General features: G+C 37.4%; 1 protein-coding gene and 1 long non-coding RNA gene across 3 annotated transcripts in view; one reads left to right on the top strand and one right to left on the bottom strand.

The window, feature by feature from the left end:
- The window catches only part of LOC118015712, a 156,241-nt gene that overhangs the window by 92,354 nt on the left and 43,213 nt on the right, over positions 1–20,674 (top strand). The gene's annotated exons all lie outside the window — the stretch shown is intronic.
- Positions 4,337–20,674, bottom strand: part of BBOX1 (gamma-butyrobetaine hydroxylase 1) — a 62,061-nt gene continuing 45,723 nt past the window's right edge. For both annotated transcript variants that reach the window (XM_035012470.1, XM_035012471.1), the window contains 4 exons: positions 18,849–18,954; positions 13,873–14,069; positions 6,699–6,865; positions 4,337–5,042 (listed from right to left, as the gene is read on the bottom strand). In XM_035012470.1, coding sequence (XP_034868361.1) covers positions 4,882–5,042; positions 6,699–6,865; positions 13,873–14,069; positions 18,849–18,954 — 631 coding nt within the window. In that variant the 3' untranslated portion in view covers positions 4,337–4,881. The remainder of the gene's footprint in view (positions 5,043–6,698; positions 6,866–13,872; positions 14,070–18,848; positions 18,955–20,674) is intronic.

Here is a 20,674-nt window from a genome sequence, read left to right as displayed (position 1 = left end):
TTCCAGGGCAGAAATAATTTCTGACAGAGAAGGAAACAGCCAGGCCAGGGGGTGCTGGCTTGGAATGCTGTCTTCTAGCAACAAAATATGATACGTAAGAGGTCTAGCTGAGTTTGAATATAAGCCACTGCAAATTCTTTATGTCTAAAGTGTAACTGATTCCACAAACTAGGCCAGTATCACTAGCTTATCATCTTACCGTCAGGCTTGTGACCTTGGTCACAATCACTAAATGTCTCCAGGAAAACAAGTGATGATTTCATCTGCCATCTATGTACTTTCCAAATGGAGCTCTCCATTCCAGGAGAGCTTGTCTGTCCCAAGCTGTGTGTATGCATATACATCCTGCTGCCAAGTGGACTAACTTGGGGGCAATTCAAATTCAGTCTGTTCAAAAGTGGATTTGTTTTCTTGCCCGCAATCTTGTTTCTGCTGTTGTGGTTTCTCTCCTTGTACTTGGAATCAATGTTAATGTATCTTTCCCAAGTAGAAACCCAGGAGACATCTTAAACATCTCCTTCCTTCTTCATGTGCCATGGGTCCTCAGGTCCTCTAGACCTGGCTTCTAAATATCTCTCCTCTCCTTGTCCCTCTCCCAAGCATTCTCATTCAATCCTTCCTAATTTCTCATCTGACTGCTTGCAGTAAATAGATTCACAACCTCATAAGGGAATTTATGGTCTTGCTCATTTACAATTCCGTCCACAATGTAGCCCAGTGCATCTTTAAATAATGAATATCTGATCAAGCCTCTTTAGTACTTAAAAACTTTTAAATGGTTCCTCATTGCTTTCAAGATAAAAATATCCGCTCTTTAGTGCAACATACATTTCGACATTTCATGACTTGGCCCCATCTCTGTCTCCAGCTTCATATATCTCTTTTTCCCTAATCTACCCTCTTCCTCTACAACCTCTGTTATTATAACTGATAATAGTTAACATCTGTTGAGTACTTACTTTCAGCTAGAAACTATACTAAATGCTTTACATCAATATTTTTCAAACTTTTCTGATGAGGCTTATCACCTGGGATCTTTGATAAAAATATAGTTCCTGGTCCTTATCACAGACCCACTGAATTATAATCTTTGGGGAATGAGTCTAGGCAGTTGTATTAAAATACACACATTCAAAGAACTAGAACAAATTCTAAAATTTGTATGGAATCACAAAAGGCCCTGAAGAGCCAAAGCAATCTTAAAAAAGAAAAGCAAAACAATTCCAGATTTCAAGTTATATTACAAAGCTGTAGTAATCAAGACAGTATGGTACTGGCATAAAAATAGGCAAACAGATAAGTGGAACAGAATAGAAAGGCCAGATATAAACCCACAAGTATATGGTCAATTAATCTTTGACAAAGCAAGAAAGAATATGCAATGGGAAAAAGTCTCTTCAACAAATGGAATTGGGAAAACTGGTCAGCAACAATAAAAAAAAAAAAAAGATAAAAAGAAACTGGACCACCTTCTTACACCATACACAAAATTAAATTCAGAATGGATTAAAAATCTAAATATGAGACCTGGAATCATAAAAATCCTAGAAGAGAACACAGGCAGTAACTTATTTGACATCAGCCATAGCAACTTCTTTCTAGATGTATCTCCTGAGGCAAGAGAAACAAAAGCAAAAATAAACTATTTGGACTTCATCAAAATAAAAAGCTTCTGCACAGAGAAGGAAACAATCAACAAAACTAAAAGGCAACCTATGGAATGGGAGAAGATATTTGCAAATGACATACCTGATAAAGAGCTAGTATCCAGAATCTATGAAGATGTTCTAAAACTCAACACCCAAAAAACAATCCAGTTACAAGATGGGCAGAAGACATGAGTAGACATTTTTCTAAAGATGACATCCAGATGGCCAACAGACACATGAAAAGATGCTCAACATCACTCATCATCAGGGGAATGCAAATCAACACCACAGTGAGGTATTGCCTCACACCTATCAGAATGGCTAAAATTAGTAACACAAGAAGTAACAGGTGTTGGCAAGGATGTGGAGAAAAAGGAGCCCTCATGCACTGTTGGTGAGAATGTAAAGTGGTACAGTCATTGTGGAAAACAGTATGGAGGTTCCTCAAACAGTTAAAAATAGAATTACCCTATGATCCAGCAATTGCACTAATGGGTATTTACCCAAAGAATACAAAAACACTAATTTAAAGGGATACATGCACCCCTGTGTTTATAGAAGCATTATTTACAATAGCCAAGATATGGAAGCAGTCCAGGTATACAAAGAAGATGTGTGTGTGTGTGTTTATATATATATAAATATAATATATATAATATAAATATAAATATATAATATATTTACATATTAAATATATATAATATATTTATATATTATATATAATTATTACATTATATATAATATATTATTATATGTAAATAAATATAATAAAAAAATATATATAAACACACACAATGGAATATTATTCAGCCATATAAAGTGAAATCTTGTCATTTACAATGACATGGATGGAGCTAGAGTGTATTATGCTAAGTGAAATAAGTCAGTCAGAGAAAGACAAATACCATATGATTTCACTCATATGTGGAATCCAAGAAAACAAATGAGCAAAGGAAAAAGAGAGAGAGAGGGACAAATCAAGAAACAGACTCTTAATCAGAGAGAACAAATTGATGGTATGTTAACTGGAATTGAAATAAAAACTTAAAAAGCCAAAAAAAAAAAAAGATGTATGTGTGTGTGTGTATATACACACGCACACACACACATGAACTTAACTTAAAAAACTTAAAAACAACATGCACACAAATCAACGTGTGACTCATTTGAGAAGTTTGGGAAAACATTGCTTTACATGAACTTTAATTCTCATAAAAATTTAATGAGATGAGAACTGTTACTAGTCTCACTTATAGATAGAAAAACTGAAGCTTCAGGGAAGATGTTATATGTTCAAATACACAGTTAACTGTCATCATTATAGTTTGAACCTAGGCATCCAGTCCCAGAATTTACGCCACTGTAAATGGTGTAAAAGCTGGTCCATGATTTTTCACTTTAAGTCAACACATGCACTCTGTTCACCCTCAGTTCTCTGTGCCTCTTCTGTCCTTCGACTTGGACAGCTATGTTCCCGTCTTTGCCTGAAAAACTACAATTGACACCCATTGAACTCAGTCTGAAGCTTTGATCAATCTTCCCAGTCTGCTTGGTTGCCTTCCTATGAACCATTCTGTTAATATAACATATCATCATCTATATCCTTATCTGTTCCCCTACCAGACTATAAGCAGGCATGTCTCAAGTCTTTCTCTGTCCTTAATCTAGCAGAGTGCATGACATATACCAGCTATATGATAAATATCTGCTGAATGAATAAAAGTATAATAAGTCACTGTAGCTTGGCAAATGCCTAGGGTTTAGATGTTGTAAATGGATGAAACTAGGGTCACTACAGAAAATTATTTTTGGCTATTGAATGCTGCCTTTTAGAATCAGGCCGTGCCTCTGTTGAACTCACCTGTTCAATAGGAGTACTTTACGAGAGATGGGATTGAGAACCCAACCCATTCCTTTTAGTTCAAAGACACTAATCATACACGATATATTACCATAACCTTGATCAAGACCAGACGATAGGAAAGGACAACAAAGGCCCAGAAAAAGGCAGGTTGTCAGGGAAAGGGGAGTCTGGGCTGGTGATGTGGACTCACTACCGGAGTTTAGAGAATCAGAGGTATGTGCTGACGTGGGCTCACAGCACCTATGATCTAGCCTCCCAGTGCCATGGACACCCAGTGAGTTCAAAGTAGAAGTAACACATGGATGGAAGAAGAGTTTTCATTTGGTCTTAAGGCAACAGGTAGAGCTCCACAGTGGTGACAGTCATTAACACTTTAAAAATAAAAGGGCTGGTTAGGTCCCCACAAGTATCAACTAAAAATCTATGTATTACCATGATTTCAGTAAATGGTAATTTGCTTTCAGCAGGGGTAGGGAAGGGACTGGGCTTAACAGGAGCGGGACATTCATGGCTGGCAGTGACATCTGTGTTCCACCACTGGGGACAAGGAGTGGCCATAGAGGAAGGCAAGATCAGCCGGTGAAGCTGTTTTGAGGTTAGCAGACACTGTGTCTGTGTTTGGAGAGTTGCGTGCACCTTGGTTGTACCTTTCCTAGTTATTAGTTGAAGGCAAGGAATGAGAACTGATTCACAGACAGGTGTAAGCTATTCTGGAAGTCCTTAGGAATGTTTACTTAGGGCAAGAGAAACTTAGCGAGACTAGGTTTTTTTCTTAATTTGACATGTTTGGGTTTGGTGTCGTAATTCAGCTGTTAAAGAAAATGTTGAGATCACATGGTGTTGAGGTCTGAAAATTTGGATAATAGAAATCTATAATAAAACTGAATAAAACAGATCTTTGAAAATATGAAGCCTTCTTCCAATCACGCCAGAGACAGTTACATGCAGTCATGAAAACTGAGATTCTACAGGCAACAGAGCAGAAACATGTTTTATTTGAGACAGATTTTATTTGAAACACAACCTTTATTTGAAACAAAAGCTTTATTTAAAAAAGGCTTTATTTGAAAAAGTTTTATGTGATACAAAACTATTTGTAGGCATTCTGGAGACTCTCATATACAGGCAAAAGAAATTAGATCATACATGCAATAGAGCAGAAGAAATGCTTTATTTGGAAAGAACACTGCTAAAACATCTAAAAAATTGGCATTATATATGATTATGAAGAAGAGAAAAGCAATCCAAGAAAGATGACATGTTCAATGTGAAAGAAATTAATATGTAAATGACATGGATCCTGGTCTGTGAAGACAACCTTGCCATATCTTATAATTGGAATCTTAACTGAAATTATAGACAGGATATTCAGTTTCTGTTCTGGATACTCTGCCTTAAGATACGAAGCCTTGACATCACTACATCCCAGTCGGCATAAGCTCCTTCTAGATGGCGGGATATCTCAGTTCCTGCTTCATAGCTACGTCGGCCATGAAGTAAGCGCCAGTTATCGAAAGTAATCACATCACCTAGACAAAAGATTTTTTTCAACATGAATAATGATGAGTTTAAATGATTTGCAGAGCTAGAAAATGTAAAATGCAAAATAACATTGCTACTTTGTTCACATCAAGAAACAGTTATGTTTCTTTATTTGTTTGTCTGGGTTTTTTGTTTCAAGTTTTTATCTAAATTCTAGTTAGTTAACATATAGTGTAATGTTAGTTGCAGGAGTAGAATTTAGTAATTCATTACTTTCATACAACACTAGGTGCTCATCACAACAAGTGCCTCCCTTAATACCCATCACCCGTTTAGCCCATCCGCCCATCCCCCTCTGCTCCAGCAACCCTCAGTTTGTTCTCTATAGTTAAGAGTCTGTTTTATGGTTTGCTTCCCTCTCGATATTCCCCCCCCCCATATTCATCTGTTTTGTTTCTTAAATTCCACAGGTGAGTGAAATCATATCGTATTTGTCTTTCTCTGACTGAAAGCTATACATTTACTTTTTCACAGAAATCAGGCCATTGGACACAAACTGCTTTAGACCTTTTGACATTTAAAGTACAGGCATCTGTAGACACTTTTATAGTGTCTACTTAAAATATTATCTTCGTGTAAAACTTTGAATTGTTCTTCCTTGTTGTTATTTAGCTCTTACTTAGAAGTGTTTATTTCCAGTTTAACAGCTTCAAATAATTTTAAGGATAGTGACTTGGTTTGTCTTCTATGTTGCCAGTATTTTGTGTACATTATTTCTAAGCCTCATAAAAATCCTGAAAAGAGTTTTAGCTCATCTTTTTGTGTGAGGAAACTGAGGCTCCAGGAAGCTGAGGAATTTGCCTGAGGCTACACTACCATTAAATAGTGGAGCTTGGATTCCAACTTCTATTTTTTGGTATTTTTCTCTCCTGGTATTTCAATTTCACATGTTATTGCTTTTAAAATCAGCCTGTGGTGACTGCATATCAGTGGATTTATAGAGATTTCTAGTATTACTTTATCATGCCAAAGATCAATTCAAAAGATAATCAGAAGTTAAAAGTATCTCCCACTTGGCCAAATCAACAGTAGAGAGAAATCCTGCTTTTTACTAATAGATATGGAAAGGCTCAAGTTTGAAGTCGCTTCACTGAGTAGAGACGGTCCCGAACAAATACAATGCTTTCTGTTCCTTTATTTCACGTAGCTGGACTACTTCCAATACTGCTTTATTTCAGGTGGCACTATCTCTGCCAGATCAGGTAAGTTAAATGAGTAAATGTGACTCATGTACTTCATGAGTGAGAATCATGGGGATAATTTTATTTGTTTACTGGGATAGAAGAATCAAATAGAAACCTCAGTTCATATTGACTGGCTATCAGGACAGAAAATAAAAGTCATCAGTCTTGACCTCAGACATGAGATTTCATTTGGCTTGTAGCTTGTCTTTCACATATTTCTTCTTTAGGTTGGAGGTTATTAAATTTCGGTGTGCTTAAAGATTCCCTAAGAGTTTGTAAAGAATGAGTATTTTTAAGTTTGGAGACGCAACAGAGCAGGGGTGGGGGCTGCTCACAAAGATTCTGTTATAAGTGTTCCACATGCCACATTTGAGAAAAACTGCTCGAGATAATGCTCTACATGGTTAAGGTTGAAGAACATCCATGTTTTCAATTGTTTAAGAAAATGTGCTCACTGACCTGGATTCATCTTGAAAGTAAACTTGGATTCTTTACAGTTCATGAGATCAACAAACTCCTTCAGAGCAGCATAAAAAGGCTGAACTCTTTCAACAGGTACATCAAATACCGTGTCTCTGGTTGCATTATTGAAGTTGATGCGAACCACTTGGCCTTTATCATCTAATCTGTTTTTTAAAAGAAAAAAGTTAAAAAACCATGAAGTATTTATTTACATTTCTGAGGGTCAATTTGTCTTGGAAGATGTGTCTGAAATATAGTATTGAAGAATCCAAAAACATGTACAAAAGGTATTATGGCTATCTGTGGTATGATGTATTCATTTGTTCTTTATTCATTCATTTAGCAGTTTTTAAAGGATTTTAAATCCAGTATAGTTAACATACAGTGTTATATTAAGCTTTATGTGTATAATATAGGGATATGGCAATTCTATGCATCATCCAGTGCTCATCAAGATAAGTGTGCTCTTAATCCCCTTTACCTATTTTGCCTACTTCCCCGCCCCCCTCCCCTCTGGCAACCATCAATTTGTTCTCTGTAGCTAAGAGTCTGTTTCTTGGTTTGTCTCTTTTTTCCTTAGTCTTGTTTCTTAAATTCTACATAGTGTAATTACTGCATTGTGCGGTAATTCTATTTTTAACTTTTTGAGGAACCTTTGTACTGTTTTCCACAGTGGCTGCACCAGTTTGCATTCCCACCAACAGTGCACGAGGGTTCCTTTTTCTCCGCCTTCTCATCAACACTTGCTGTTTCTTGTGTTTTTGATTTTAGCTATTCTGCCAGATGTGAGGTGATAGCTCATTGTGGTGTTGATTTGCATTTCCCTGATGATTAATGATGTTGAGTATCTTTTCACGTTGGCCATCCACTTAGCAGGTATTTTTTGAAGACTTACTACTACATAAATGCCAGAATGATTCAAATTAATTTAAAATAAATGTTACTGAAAGATTCCAGTTAAATTTTTTTTATATATTTCGGGAAATGAATTCATTCTTCATTTTTTAAAATAGTAGCTTTTATATATTAAAGTATTTTTAATGTTACAAGTTCATGGGTCAATCAGTTTATTAGGGTTTTAAGTATAATTTTTTTGAAGCATGATTGGGAAGAAAAATCTATTTTCTAAAAGTTTGAAATTCACTCTTCTAATTCAATTCCTAGTTTACAGGTAGGGAAACCAAGACACAGAGAAAAGAAGAATCTAGCCTGGGATATGTTTTTTTGTATCTCTCTATCTATACTATGTATCTTAGTATATAGGCTTCTAAAAGACCAATACTCTATCTCATTTAATGTTGTATTCTCAGCATTTAACATAGAACCTGCACATAGTAGGAAGTTAGTAAATATTCATTGCATATGTGATTCTCTATACTTTTTTCAGTACCTTGGGAGAATACCAAGGTCTTTTTAGTACTTTTGAGATAGTATATTGTGATCTCTCTATCCTTCCTTAGAATATGCATCATGATCATGACAATGTAAGATAATATTACTTTCAATGTAAAAAAAAAACCATTATTTTTTAATTTAAGCTATGCTCATTATCAGTAGCACAGCATGAGCACTGTCTATACACAGAAGCAAAAGGAAGATATATTTTTAAACTTATTGGGAAGGTAAACTTTCAGCCAGTCCTAAAGCATCTACCAACTCTATCCTTTCTTTAGATTGAAAAAAGGAAGGATGGATAAAAACTGAAGGTGGGCAAGGGTGGTGGCAAAGTGCCTAGAGTTGTTCCTGGGCCAGCCCAGGAGGTGGTAGTATGATCCTACAGCTCTCGGGGATCCAGACCTGATGGGTCAAACCACAGAGACAGTCGCATGTACCCAAGGGCTTAGTGACACTGATTTGGAGTCTAGATCACACTTAGCTGACCAATCACACAGAGTAAACCATTATCAACAAGCAGGGTCTAGGAGGAAAATGTGATTGCCTATGCTATATAAATTGTGGCTCTCTGGGTCCCTGTGCTTTGTGACTCAGATTAATATTCAATCCTCTGAGCCAAAGGCAATTATAATGGTAAACTCTAAAAACTGGTCATTAGCCCCAGTGCTTTGCATTTTGGTAGTGATGGAAAATTACCTATTGAACCCACCCTGGGGAAAGAAAGTGAAAGAAAGGAACAGGTTTTCAATAAGGCTCTTGGACTCTTAAAACCAGAATTTACATATATTGATTAAAAAGCAAATATGACTGAATAAGCAAGGAGTGCCCTCCCTCCTTCCCCATCCTCTCCACATAGACAAAGAATACTCTGTGGCCTGCAGGTTGTGGCTTTGTGAACAAAGAATCAAGGAAAAGGTCAGTCAGCAGAAGAGACTGTGGGCCTCCAGGTTTGAATGGCACAAAGGGCAGTACCTGACCTTTCAATTGCCCTGTTAGAGTTTACACTGCGGGTTTCAGACCCTTTCAGTTTGAGGCCATTTTGTCTTTTAATCTTAGGATTCTAGCCTTATGGTTCCCAACTCACTTTCCCTCCTCTCTCCTTTTTCCCTTATTCTATTTTCTGTACATATAATGATGACACCCTTTGTGTCATCCTCTGTGTTACAGACAAAGTTGTCATGACTTTGAAACTTCTTGGAGGTCTTCTGCACAAGCACTCTGGTAATCTGTTTCTTTTTTTAATTAACGCTAGAATTCCTTGATGGAAATTGTTATGCTAGTAATGAGCTCTCTCTTTTAGAGTCCGTGTGTGTATCCTCACATATCATGAAAAGAATTTTGTGACTCATCAACTTAAGGAAAATCAGAATTGTGTGCCCCATGGACCATTGTATTACACTTTCATTTCCAAAGAGTTCACATATGTAGATAATAATAAATATTTTCTCTCTCTCTCTTTCTCTCTCTCTGTGTGAGAGAAAGAGAGAGAGATCAAGAGAGAAACAGTCTGTCTCCTTTCGCCTGGTGTTTACTTTCTATCTGAGAAAACAAGACACAAATTCATTATTTAGCATTTTCAGCAATGACATGAGGGGAAAAGAAAGAAAATTTAGTTTTGAGGTCTAGAGAAGACATTATTCTAAGGATTGAACAATGTTAGAGGAGATGATTGGTTGACATCTTGAAGATCAACCTAAAACGCAAACTTGAGTCTCAGTAAGCGTTCTGTGTGCAGCCACAGAACGAAAGGGAGGTCCCAATGCAGGGCTACACGCTCAGGAAGGGTAAAAAGCCTCCAAAGACAAATAGTTAAGTGGTTACATTCTAGCAATACATAAGGGGCACACATTTAAACGTTAACGAGCAGTCTGCTGACTGCAAATCAGCAAAAGCAAAATGTCATCAGTGATGCCAACAAAGGAACCCAGTGAAAGGACTGTAGAATCATTTCCTGCAATCAGATTTGGTGCCATGAATACTCCTTGTTAGTTACAATGGTCTGTCTCATTGAGAGTTGTGATATTTGATGGGACTACTTGATTTTGTTGTGGGTATGTCACTGTGGGGTTGCTCACCACATCACATTTTACTGGAATCTGCAGGAAAAATTTATTTCACACTTTAGAAGTGTCTTGAATCTTGCAAATGGATTATGTTGCCTCCTTGCTTTGGTCTGTAGAAACTCAGAGCTGAAACTGAAATCTATCACTAGTAGTTGTGTTGGACTTTATAGAATTTTAGCTAGCTAAAAAATTTATTCTGCTCTTTCAGAGCCAGGCACTGTGGTAGGGGAGTCTATCTATTGTCTCTATAATTCCCACTTTGGTTGTATGTGGTAGGCATTAATATTATGACTGTAGCTTAGCAAGTCTGAGTCATTAGACCATAATTGCACCACTAATGAGGCAAGGAGTAGGAACGGTATTCATGGGATTGAACTTGTAAGCATGAGGATGCACTGCTGTAGCTTAGTCTCACCATTATTATTTTTCCTAGTTTCTTTATCTGTTTATTTTTCATTATACTTCATTGTACCCTAACTCTGCCAGCAACCTCCAAGATCTTTTTATACTAGATAGGACATAAACATCTCAAAGGAGTTAAACATTTAACCATGAGGAATATTAAATTAACCCAAACATCCAGGCAACCAAGTCCCTCAATTAATTGAAAACCCTATTCGTTTCACCCCCTGTTGTTAAAAATACATTTTTGAGTGGATTAACATTAACCACTTGATATTCTCTAGGGATATCCCCCGAGACCTTAACACTTGACAATGACCAAATTCTGGAATTCTACTACAAAAAATAACAAAGACAAATTATGATTCAGATGAGGAGCATTCAATTAATCTCACTCAATAACTAAGGGTTTGTTTATTTGTTTTGCCTTCGTTCACTAGCCTTGCAGAATCTGCAATTATATTCTGCCACAACAAAATTATGCCATCTGTTGTGGATTTTTAAGGTAATTTTTGAATAGTTAAAACTGTCATGTTAAAACTAGGAATCCAAGAGTTATTTCTTCTCTTTTCCACCTTGGTGACTGACCTCTCAGAGAACAGCATTCTGAACTAGAATTTATTTTTGATGGCTATCTTTCTCTCACACCCTTCATCCCATCTGTCAGGAAAATATGCTGTTTCCCATAACACATTCTTTTTTTTTTTTTTAAAGATTTTATTTATTTATTTGACAGAGAGAGACAAAGTGAAAGAGGGAACACAAGCAGAGGGAGTGGGAGAGGGAGAAACAGGCTTCCCGCGGAGCAGGGAGCCTGATGCGGGGCTCGATCCCAGGACCCTGGGACCATGACCTGAGCCGAAGGCAGACCCTTAACGACTGAGCCACTCAAGCACCCCCCCATAACACATCCTTAAACACTCCTCCACACTGCCTCTACCACCACATGGGCTACTCATGTTCAAGTTACCCTCACCTCTAGCCTACTGTCCTGCGGTGGCTTCCTGACTGGTCTTCCTGTTCCTGCCCTTGCTCTTCTTCACCATATTCTGCACAACAGCCAGGGTGACCCATTTAAAATATAAATAAATTTATATAAATATAAATGTCTCTCTTCTGCTCGAAATCTCGCAGCAGCTCCCTATTTCACTAAGAGTGAAAGGCAATATGTTTTTAAACCATGGATAACAAGGCTTGACATGAACTTACTCCCGTCTGACCTCCTGTCTTAAAACTCTGCTCCACACCAGCCTCCTTGCTGTCCTTTGAACACACCAGAAGTGTTCTTAGAGCCTTCTTAGGACACTTGCTCTAGCTGCTTCTGGAAACTGCTCCTCTTCTGGACAAACTCCTTCAGTCCTTTAAGTTTTTAAAGATTAAATTTTAAGATATGCTCAAATATCACCTACTCAGGAAATCTTTTCCTCACCATACATGAATAATGGAAGTTCCATCTTCCCTAAGTCTGTGGTTCTATGGATTCCCCTTATTCTGCCCTACTTCTTCTTTTTTCTTAAATACTTAAAAAATGTTTTAACGGTCACTGTAATTTACTCATTTGTTTTAAAATCTCGAATTTCTTCTTCCCCCATTAGACTTTAAGCTACATGAGGGCAGGAATCTTTGTTTTGTCCATGGATGTATCCCAACCACCAAGAAGAGTAGCTGCTTTCAATAAAAACTTGTTGAATGAATAAATGAAGGCCATATGTTTATATAAGAAAGATGAGTTTGTATATTGGGGGTTTCATTATTTGTTAAATGAATTAATTTTCATATTATGTGGCTTCTACTAAAAGAAGAATACAAACTCAACTCTAAAGTTGGAAACATCCCTATGACCCAGCAACTGAACTACTAGGTATTTACCCAAAGGATACAAAAATACAGATTTAAAGGCATACATGTACCCCGATGTTTATAGCAGCATTATCAACAATAGCCAAATGTCTGTCGACTGATGAATGGATAAGGAAGATGTGGTATATATACACATTGGAATATTGCTCAACCAACAAAGAGAATGAAATCTTGCCATTTGCAACGACGTGGATAGAGCTAGAGAGTATTAAGCTGAGTGAAGTAAGTCAGGCTGAAAAAGACAAATACCATATGATCTCACTCATATGTGGAATTTAAGAAAGAAAAAAGATGAACATATGGGAAGGAGTGGGGATAAGGGAGAGAGGGAAATAAGCCATAAGAGACTCTTAAAGATAGAGAATAAACCGAGGGTTGATGGAGGGAGGTGGATGGGGGATGGGCTAGATGGGCGATGGGTATTAAGGAGGGCACTTTTTGTGATGAGCACTGGGTGTTGTATGTAAGTGATGAATTACTGAATTCTACTCCAGAAACCAATATTGTGCTATATGTTAACTAAGTAAAATAAATAAATAAATAAGATAAAATAAAAATTGGAAACACCCCAAAATTCATGAACTGAGGTCTGATTAAATAAATCAATTCCAAGAAAGCACAAGGTAAGATAATTCTTGAATAAAAGGATAAATCTGTGGCCTTTGTAGATACTTAGAAAAATTATGTTAAAATAATGTTAAGTGAAAAAATAATAAAATGTCCTATGTAGGGAAATATGATTTTTGTTGGCATCAATTTAGGCAGACATTCCTGTTTCATTCTCACAAATGAGACTGATTTTGCTTCGGAGATGAACATGTAATCGAGGAATGGCCGGTTGAATTCTCTGACTTCCTGGCCATGGTGAATACTTCAAGGATGGACTTAAATACAAATCTGGCAGTGAGTCATCTAGTTTTGTTGTAACTATTGGGAAATAAGGGCTTTCTGTGTATGTGATTACCAGCTCTGAGGACAATGAAAATGCAGAGCTTCTACTGACATCTTTGAAAAGGAAACCAACACAGAGGATGGCAAAGCTAAGAGATGAAGAAAAAAGAGATCAATATCAGATGACATTGCTTATCTATCAGCTCTACCTAATTTGAATTAGATTCTTTTCCCTTCTGGCTGAAGGATTCTGACTACTATAATCGTACTGATTATACTTATGTAGAACTTGTATGTGAAAAAAATCAAATGTATATAAAGTCTTAGTTATTTCTCTCATAATAATTAGGAAGAGCGAGAGTTCATGGAATTTGATAATGATTTTTTTTATGGTGAAAATATTCTGTTTTTTCTTTTTCCCTCTAAAATTGGATTAAACTGTTAATAAAAAATAAGCTCTGGAGTTAATTGAAGCTTTCTTCTAAGTTTTAGGTTTAGGGTAATGAAGCTTTTGCAGTCAGCTATTTAATTGCTATGAGAAATGTATAAATAGTACTTACTCTATAATCTTGTGTTTAGATTGTACAGAGAAATCACAGTAATCCACTCCAATGTCTGTAAAGTCCACAAAAGTGGAGGACAAAATCTGGAATGCGTGAGGATTTTTTTCCTTGAGCTTTCGGCATACGTTAAACCCATCTACAATTTCTGAATCACCCCCAGTGACTGTTTGTTTTATGCAGTGCAGAAACTGAACCTGTAAAAAGAAATAGAGAAATGCGTTTTAAAATGGTAAACATTTACATTTTTTAACACTGTTAAAGATTCAGAAAGTTATGAATGCACTAAAGTCAAAAAACCTCTTAAATCTCTTTTGTGTCAGCAAGGAAAGGGACTGGAGAGAAAAAAGTTGCTTTTAACCAGTATTCTGTAGTTCAAACATTGTTTCAGTGTGAGTCATGAACATAGGCATAATAATGTTCATTAGTAAACAAAAGGCACAGATCATAATAGCTGCAGGGAGCGAACACTTCGTGTTGGAGTATTTACTCGCTTCCTGTTGGTTTTACAGGGGAGATGGGATTTCAACTGGGCAAAGGAGGATGGATAAGATTTTGGATATGCAGAGCAGAATGGAGAGAGCAAATCAAGTGCAGTGATAAAGGATGTGCAAAAATGCACGCCTCACTAGGTATCAAAAAGTTTGGTTGCAATAGAGGTTCACGACTAAAAAGAATAAATCCAGTTGAAAAGGTCATTGAAGCCTTCATCATGGAGTCTTGAATGTCAGATGAAGAATATTGGACATTCTCTTGTGCACAGAGGGGAACTGTTAAAGGGTTTTACATTACAGATGTAATGTAGCCAAGACTGAGTTGAAGAATATCAGTCCAGTGGTGTTACATAGGATACATTTTTTTTAAAGGAGGGAATTAGTGAGACAGTGACTACTTGAGATTTTAAAGAGACAGTTCAGGTATAAAGGATAAGAAGGGAATGGAGGTTGGGTGGGGGCTATGGGGATGGATAAACCCAAGAAACACTGGGAATAAGAAACAAAAAGGATATTTATTTTTACTAAGATTTAGGGGGAAATGTTCAACATTATTTCATTTTGAAAAGCAAAAGATAGTAAAATATAGAAATATATTTTTTGGATGGGGTTTCTATGACTCCTTTAGTTAGTGTAAGTGAGTGATTTTGATTACCTAAGTTTAGAACCAGATTTTCTGCTTAAAGAAAGGAACACTATTCAGCTGTGACAACTTTATTCTGAGTTAAACAAAAATAAGAAAGAGGCAAATTTGATCAAACATCCAGAATAGGGGGAATATGAGTGGGAAAAATATCCACTTGGTTATTTCCATGAATGGTCTAGAACAGTGCTGTCCATTCGAACTTTCTGTGGTGACAGAAATGTTCTTATATAGCCCAATACATAGACACTAGTCCCACATGGCTTTTGTGCACTTAAAATGTGGTCAATGTGACTGAAGAACTGCATTTTAAATTTTATTTAAACATAATTAATTTAAATTAAAATTTAAATGATCATATATGGCTAGTGACTACTATATTGGGTAATGCAGATCTAGAACACAAATCCTACATTCTTCCCCAAACTGCACACATTTTCTCAATATTTTAAATCTCATACATACTTGTTCTCAAATTATGATTGTACATTTATCAATTCCTCACAACAGTCCTTAGAATTTCATACTTTCCTCTCCATTTCATGGTTGAAGAACCTGAGACCCAGAAGTGAAAAAGTTGGCCAGCTAGTAAGAACTCAGCTATACATGGCAAAACTGACATTCAAAGCTTTGTCTATTTGCCTCAAAATCATCGTACAGCAAGTTCTTTTCCTATAAAAGGGGGAAATTCTTTTATGGGACTCAATAGTTTAGTATCGTGTGGTGTGTGTATGTATGTGCTTTGTAAATTTAAATTCCCATTTCAGGTTGATTATGCCTTATTTTCTGATGTTAGGAGAGAACTGATCTACATTAATAATTGTTCCAACCTTAAACTGATGCCATTTTTTTAAGCTTGAAAAAATATGTGCATAAGCTGACCAGTCACTGTAGAAAACCATCTCATCAGCAGGGTGATAAAAAGTGAAGCAGCATGATTAACAAGAGGATAAAATGGAAACATCAGCCTCAAGTCTACCAAACTCCAAGAAGGCAGAACAATGGCACAACTCAGTCTTTGAGAGAATCAGTGTTCTTTAAATCCTTAGATTTTGCCATAATGAAGTCACAGAATATTTCAAATATAAATCTTTAAAAAAAAGATCAATTGATGTCTTTTACATATATGACAAGGCCAAGTAATAATCTTCTTTTATATATTTATATTTTAATGCAATCTTATGAAAGAAAAAATATGATGGTGCCAGACAACACTTCCGTCACCTAATTCAAACAGTACATATACACCTGATATGTATAAAATCAAATTCTATTTCATGTAATTCATTCAGAACCAAAAATATTTTCTTTCTAGATGTTACTTTATAGCAGCCTATAAAGTAATGGGACTTTCGGCCTAAAGACAGTGAGCGAAGGAACATCTGTGTTTCTTTAAAGACGTGTCACCTTGGGGCGCCTGGGTGGCTCAGTCATTAAGCGTCTGCCTTCGGCTCAGGTCATGATCCCGGGGTCCTGGGAGGGAGCCCCACATCGGGCTCCCTGCTCAGTGGGAAGCCTGCTTCTCCCTCTCCCACTCCCCCTGCTTGTGTCCCCTCTCTCGCTTTGTCTCTCTCTGTCAAATAAATAAATAAAATCTTAAAAAAAAAAAAGTGTCACTTTATCTCTGCCCCACATGATCCAGATTGATGAAATTCAACTCTCAACAGGTAACTCATTATTCAGATCATTTCATCTGCAGTGAAAAGTGACTTATTCTATTTGTTATAAAAAAGCTCAAACTTTGGTACAAAGATCCCTAAATGATTCCAAATGGAAACTTGACCAATAGCACAAACAGCTGCCTACATTCTAATTATTCTCCTACTACAATCTAGACATTTTAGGAATCATCTTTCACTTAAGAAGCATCTATCAGGTCACTTATCTTTGAATGTTTCATTCGCTGATGGAGACAGGTACAACTTTGTGGTGTTTCTTTGCCTCTTTACAGCATATTTTTGAAGTCTATTATGTGAAATGTGCTGGGCTAAGTCTTGAGATAGAGAGAAGTGGAAGATTCAGTTCCTGTATTTAAAGAGTTTGTAATGTCTGATGATGTCTGTGCTCATCACATTATGTAAATTATGGTAATTAGAAAATCCAACTCAAGATCAGCATGGTATGGTGAAAAAACTAACTAGTCAGAGGCCTGGGTTCCATTTTAAATGTCCTTTTATCCGATGTCACTCGGTGAAAGCATTTAACGTTGCTGTGTGTCATTTTGTCATCTAACATAAAAAGACATGATCAATCGTCTGTCTTACAGGAATGTTAAGAGAGATCAGACAACATAATATATGTAGCAATACTTTGAAAAAGTAAAAAATGCTATGAAAATGTCAAGCATTATATTGTACTTCAAGAATATTTACAAAGCCATGTAATCACTGTCCCTTAGGCTTTCAATTTTAACCTGGAAACAAAACCTAAACTCATAAGAAATAGCAGATAATTAAAATATTAAATTAGAATCTTTAGTTTTCTAGTCTATTGTTTTAAAAGATTCTATTTATTTATTTGTCAGAGAGAGAGAGCAGAAGCAGGGGGAGCGGCAGGCAGAGAGAAAAGCAGACTCCCCACTGACCAAGGAGCCCAATGCGGGACCTGATCCCAGAACCCCAGAGATCATGACCTGAGCCAAAGGCAGACACTTAACCAACTGAGCCACTCAGGTGTCCCTTCTAGACTAATTTTTTAAACTTTATTTCGTCCATTTGACATTGTGCTGATTACTAATGTAGGTCTCAAGAGGCCTTTATGTTTTGGCTTGCTCTCTGAAAATTCACGTAAGCCTGGTCTAGCCTGCTGGAGGATGACAGATCAAGTGGAGCAGAGACAAGCCACCTTAGGTTTTCCACCCAGGTCAATCAGCTCCTAGTAAGCCCAAGAGCAGAACTGCCCAGCTGAACACAGCCCAAATTGTAAAAACATGTGCTAATATTTTTTACGTAAGAATATGTAAAAACATATTCTTCTATTTATTTTTATTTTTATTTTTTTAAAAGATTTTACTTACATATTTGAGACAGAGAGAATGAGAGACAGAGAGCATGAGAGGGAGGAGGGTCAGAGGGAGAAGCAGACTCCCTGCCGAGCAGGGAGCCCGATGCGGGACTCGATCCTGGGACTCCAGGATCATGACCTGAGCCGAAGGCAGTCGCTTAACCAACTGAGCCACCCAGGCGCCCCCTTCTATTTATTTTTTTAAAAGATTTTATTTATTTATTTAAGAGAGAGAGAGCACAAACAGGGGCAGCAGCAGAGGGAGAAGCAGGCTCCCTGCTGAGCAGGGAACCAGATATGGGGTTCGATCCCAGGACCCAGGGATCATGACCTGAGTCGAAGGCAGATGCTTAACTGATTGAGCCACCCAGGCACCCCAATAGTATTCTTTTAAGCAACTAAGTTATCAAGTGGTTTTTATGCAGTGATGGCTAACTGATAAGATTAGTGGCCATGTGACTTAATGGGAAAACCCTACATTGTGTTACCTGGTTTCATTTTCTCTTTTAACTCTCTTGGGAATGGTAAATATGCAAAAGGACCTCAAGATGTACTGCTATCATAAAATTTGTCTAGACAAAGCAAAAAGTGCCAATAGTTATTTCCAAAAGGAAACAAAGAAATGTTTTTTAAAAAATACACCAAAATCTTCTATCCCTTGGGAATGTCAGGCTATTCAGGATTTTAGGCACAGAGATTTCGTGTTTGGATTGTGCTTGAAGAAGGATCTATGTAGGACAAATTAGCTAGTGAAACATAGAGTCTTTAGACTCAAAATATAGGAGGATATTGGTCCTTGACCTGCCTTGTGGAAAATATGTTGAGGCTCACCTTACCCCAGGTGGATGATGGAGGGCTGGATAATCAGTGTGAAAGCTTAGCTTCCCGGTTGTGTAAGCCACATTGTTTGCGTCAATTTTGTCTTGCACTTGCCAAGTATGTCTGTAAAATACAAGAAACATATGTTTAAACGGGCTGTCAGTAAGCCAGAGGAAATGTGTTAGAATGAACTGGATACATGGGGGAAATGGAAACTTTTCATTTTATGAAATAATTACCATAATGATGTGAGCCAGGAAGAGAGCCCAACCTTTCCTTGTCCAAAGTTACCATTTGAGAGTATGCACTCCTACCTTCTTGTCTCTTCTCAGAGAAAAGTACATTTACACATTAGTCTATCCTACAGAGTTTATGAAGAGGTATGTGTGGGATTGTAGGTTATGTTTTTTAATAGCTTAGTGCATTTAAAATCATTTATTGAAGTGAAATTCACATAACATAAAATGAACCATTTAGTGGACAGTTCAGTGGCCCTAGGGACTTTCACAGTGTTGGTAAGCATCAACTCTATCTAGGTGCAAAACATTTCCATCACTCCACACGGACACCTCTTACCCATGAAGCATTTTCTTCCCATTCTGCCCTCCTCCCAGTCCCCGGCAAACACCAGCATGCATTCTGTCTCTAAGGATTTACCTATTTGGGATATTTAATATAAATGGAATCATACAGTGTGTGACCTCTTGTGTCTGGCTTGTTCCACTCAACAGAATATTTCTGGGATTCCTCCACGATGGACCATGTATCATTACTTCATTCCTTTTTATGGTTGAATAATATTTTATTGTATGGATATGCCACAGTTCGTTTATTGACTCATCAACTGATGGACATGTGCACTATTTCTACTCCTTGGTTGTTGTGACTAGTGCTGGCATGAGCATTTGTGTGCACGTACTTACTTGAGCGCCTGTTTTCAATTCTTTTGGGTAATGCCTAGGAGTGGAATGACAGAATTACATCATAATTCTATCTTCAACTGTTTGAGGAGGTGCCCAACGGTTTTCCACAGTGGTTGGATCACTTTACAGTCCCACCAGCAATATGTGAGGCTTCCAGTTTCTTCACATCCTCATCAACACTTGTTCTTTTCTGGGTTTTGTTGTTGTTGTTGCTGTTGGTGGTTTTAACCATCCTAGTGGGTGTGACGTGGTATCTCATAGTTTTGATGTGTATTTTCCCAATGGTTACTGATGTTGAGCATCTTTTCATATACTTTTTGGCCATTTGTATATTTCCTTTGGACAAATGTCAATTCAAGTCCTTTGCCCATTTTTAAATTGAGTGGTTTGTCCTTTTGTAATTTCTATGAGCACTTTAGATAGCCTAGATACTAAACCCTTAACAGACCTATGATTTGCAACTATTTCTTACCCTTTCTTTTTTTTTTTTTAAAGATTTTATTTATTTATTTGACAGAGAGAGACCCAGCGAGAGAGGGAACACAGCAGGGGCAGTGGGAGAGGGAGGAGCAGGCTTCCCGCGGAGCAGGGAGCCCGATGTGGGGCTCGATCCCAGTACCCTGGGATCACGACCTGAGCTGAAGGCAGACGCTTAGCGACTGAGCCACCCAGGCGCCCCTATTTCTTACTCTTTCTGTAGGTTGTCTTTTCATTTTCTTAGTGATGCTCTTTTTTTTTTTTTAAAGATTTTATTTATTTATTTGAGAGAGAGAGAGTGAGAGAGATAGCACAAGAGGGGGTAGGGTCAGAGGGAGAAGCAGACTCCCTGCCGAGCAGGGAGCCCGATGCGGGACTCGATCCCGGGACTCCGGGATCATGACCTGAGCCGAAGGCAATCGCTTAACCAACTGAGCCACCCA

Source organism: Mirounga leonina, unplaced genomic scaffold, assembly GCF_011800145.1.
Source record: "Mirounga leonina isolate KUSES-001 unplaced genomic scaffold, KU_Mleo_1.0 Mir_166, whole genome shotgun sequence".
NCBI lineage: Eukaryota > Metazoa > Chordata > Mammalia > Carnivora > Phocidae > Mirounga > Mirounga leonina.
This window is presented reverse-complemented; position numbering and strand designations above follow the sequence as displayed.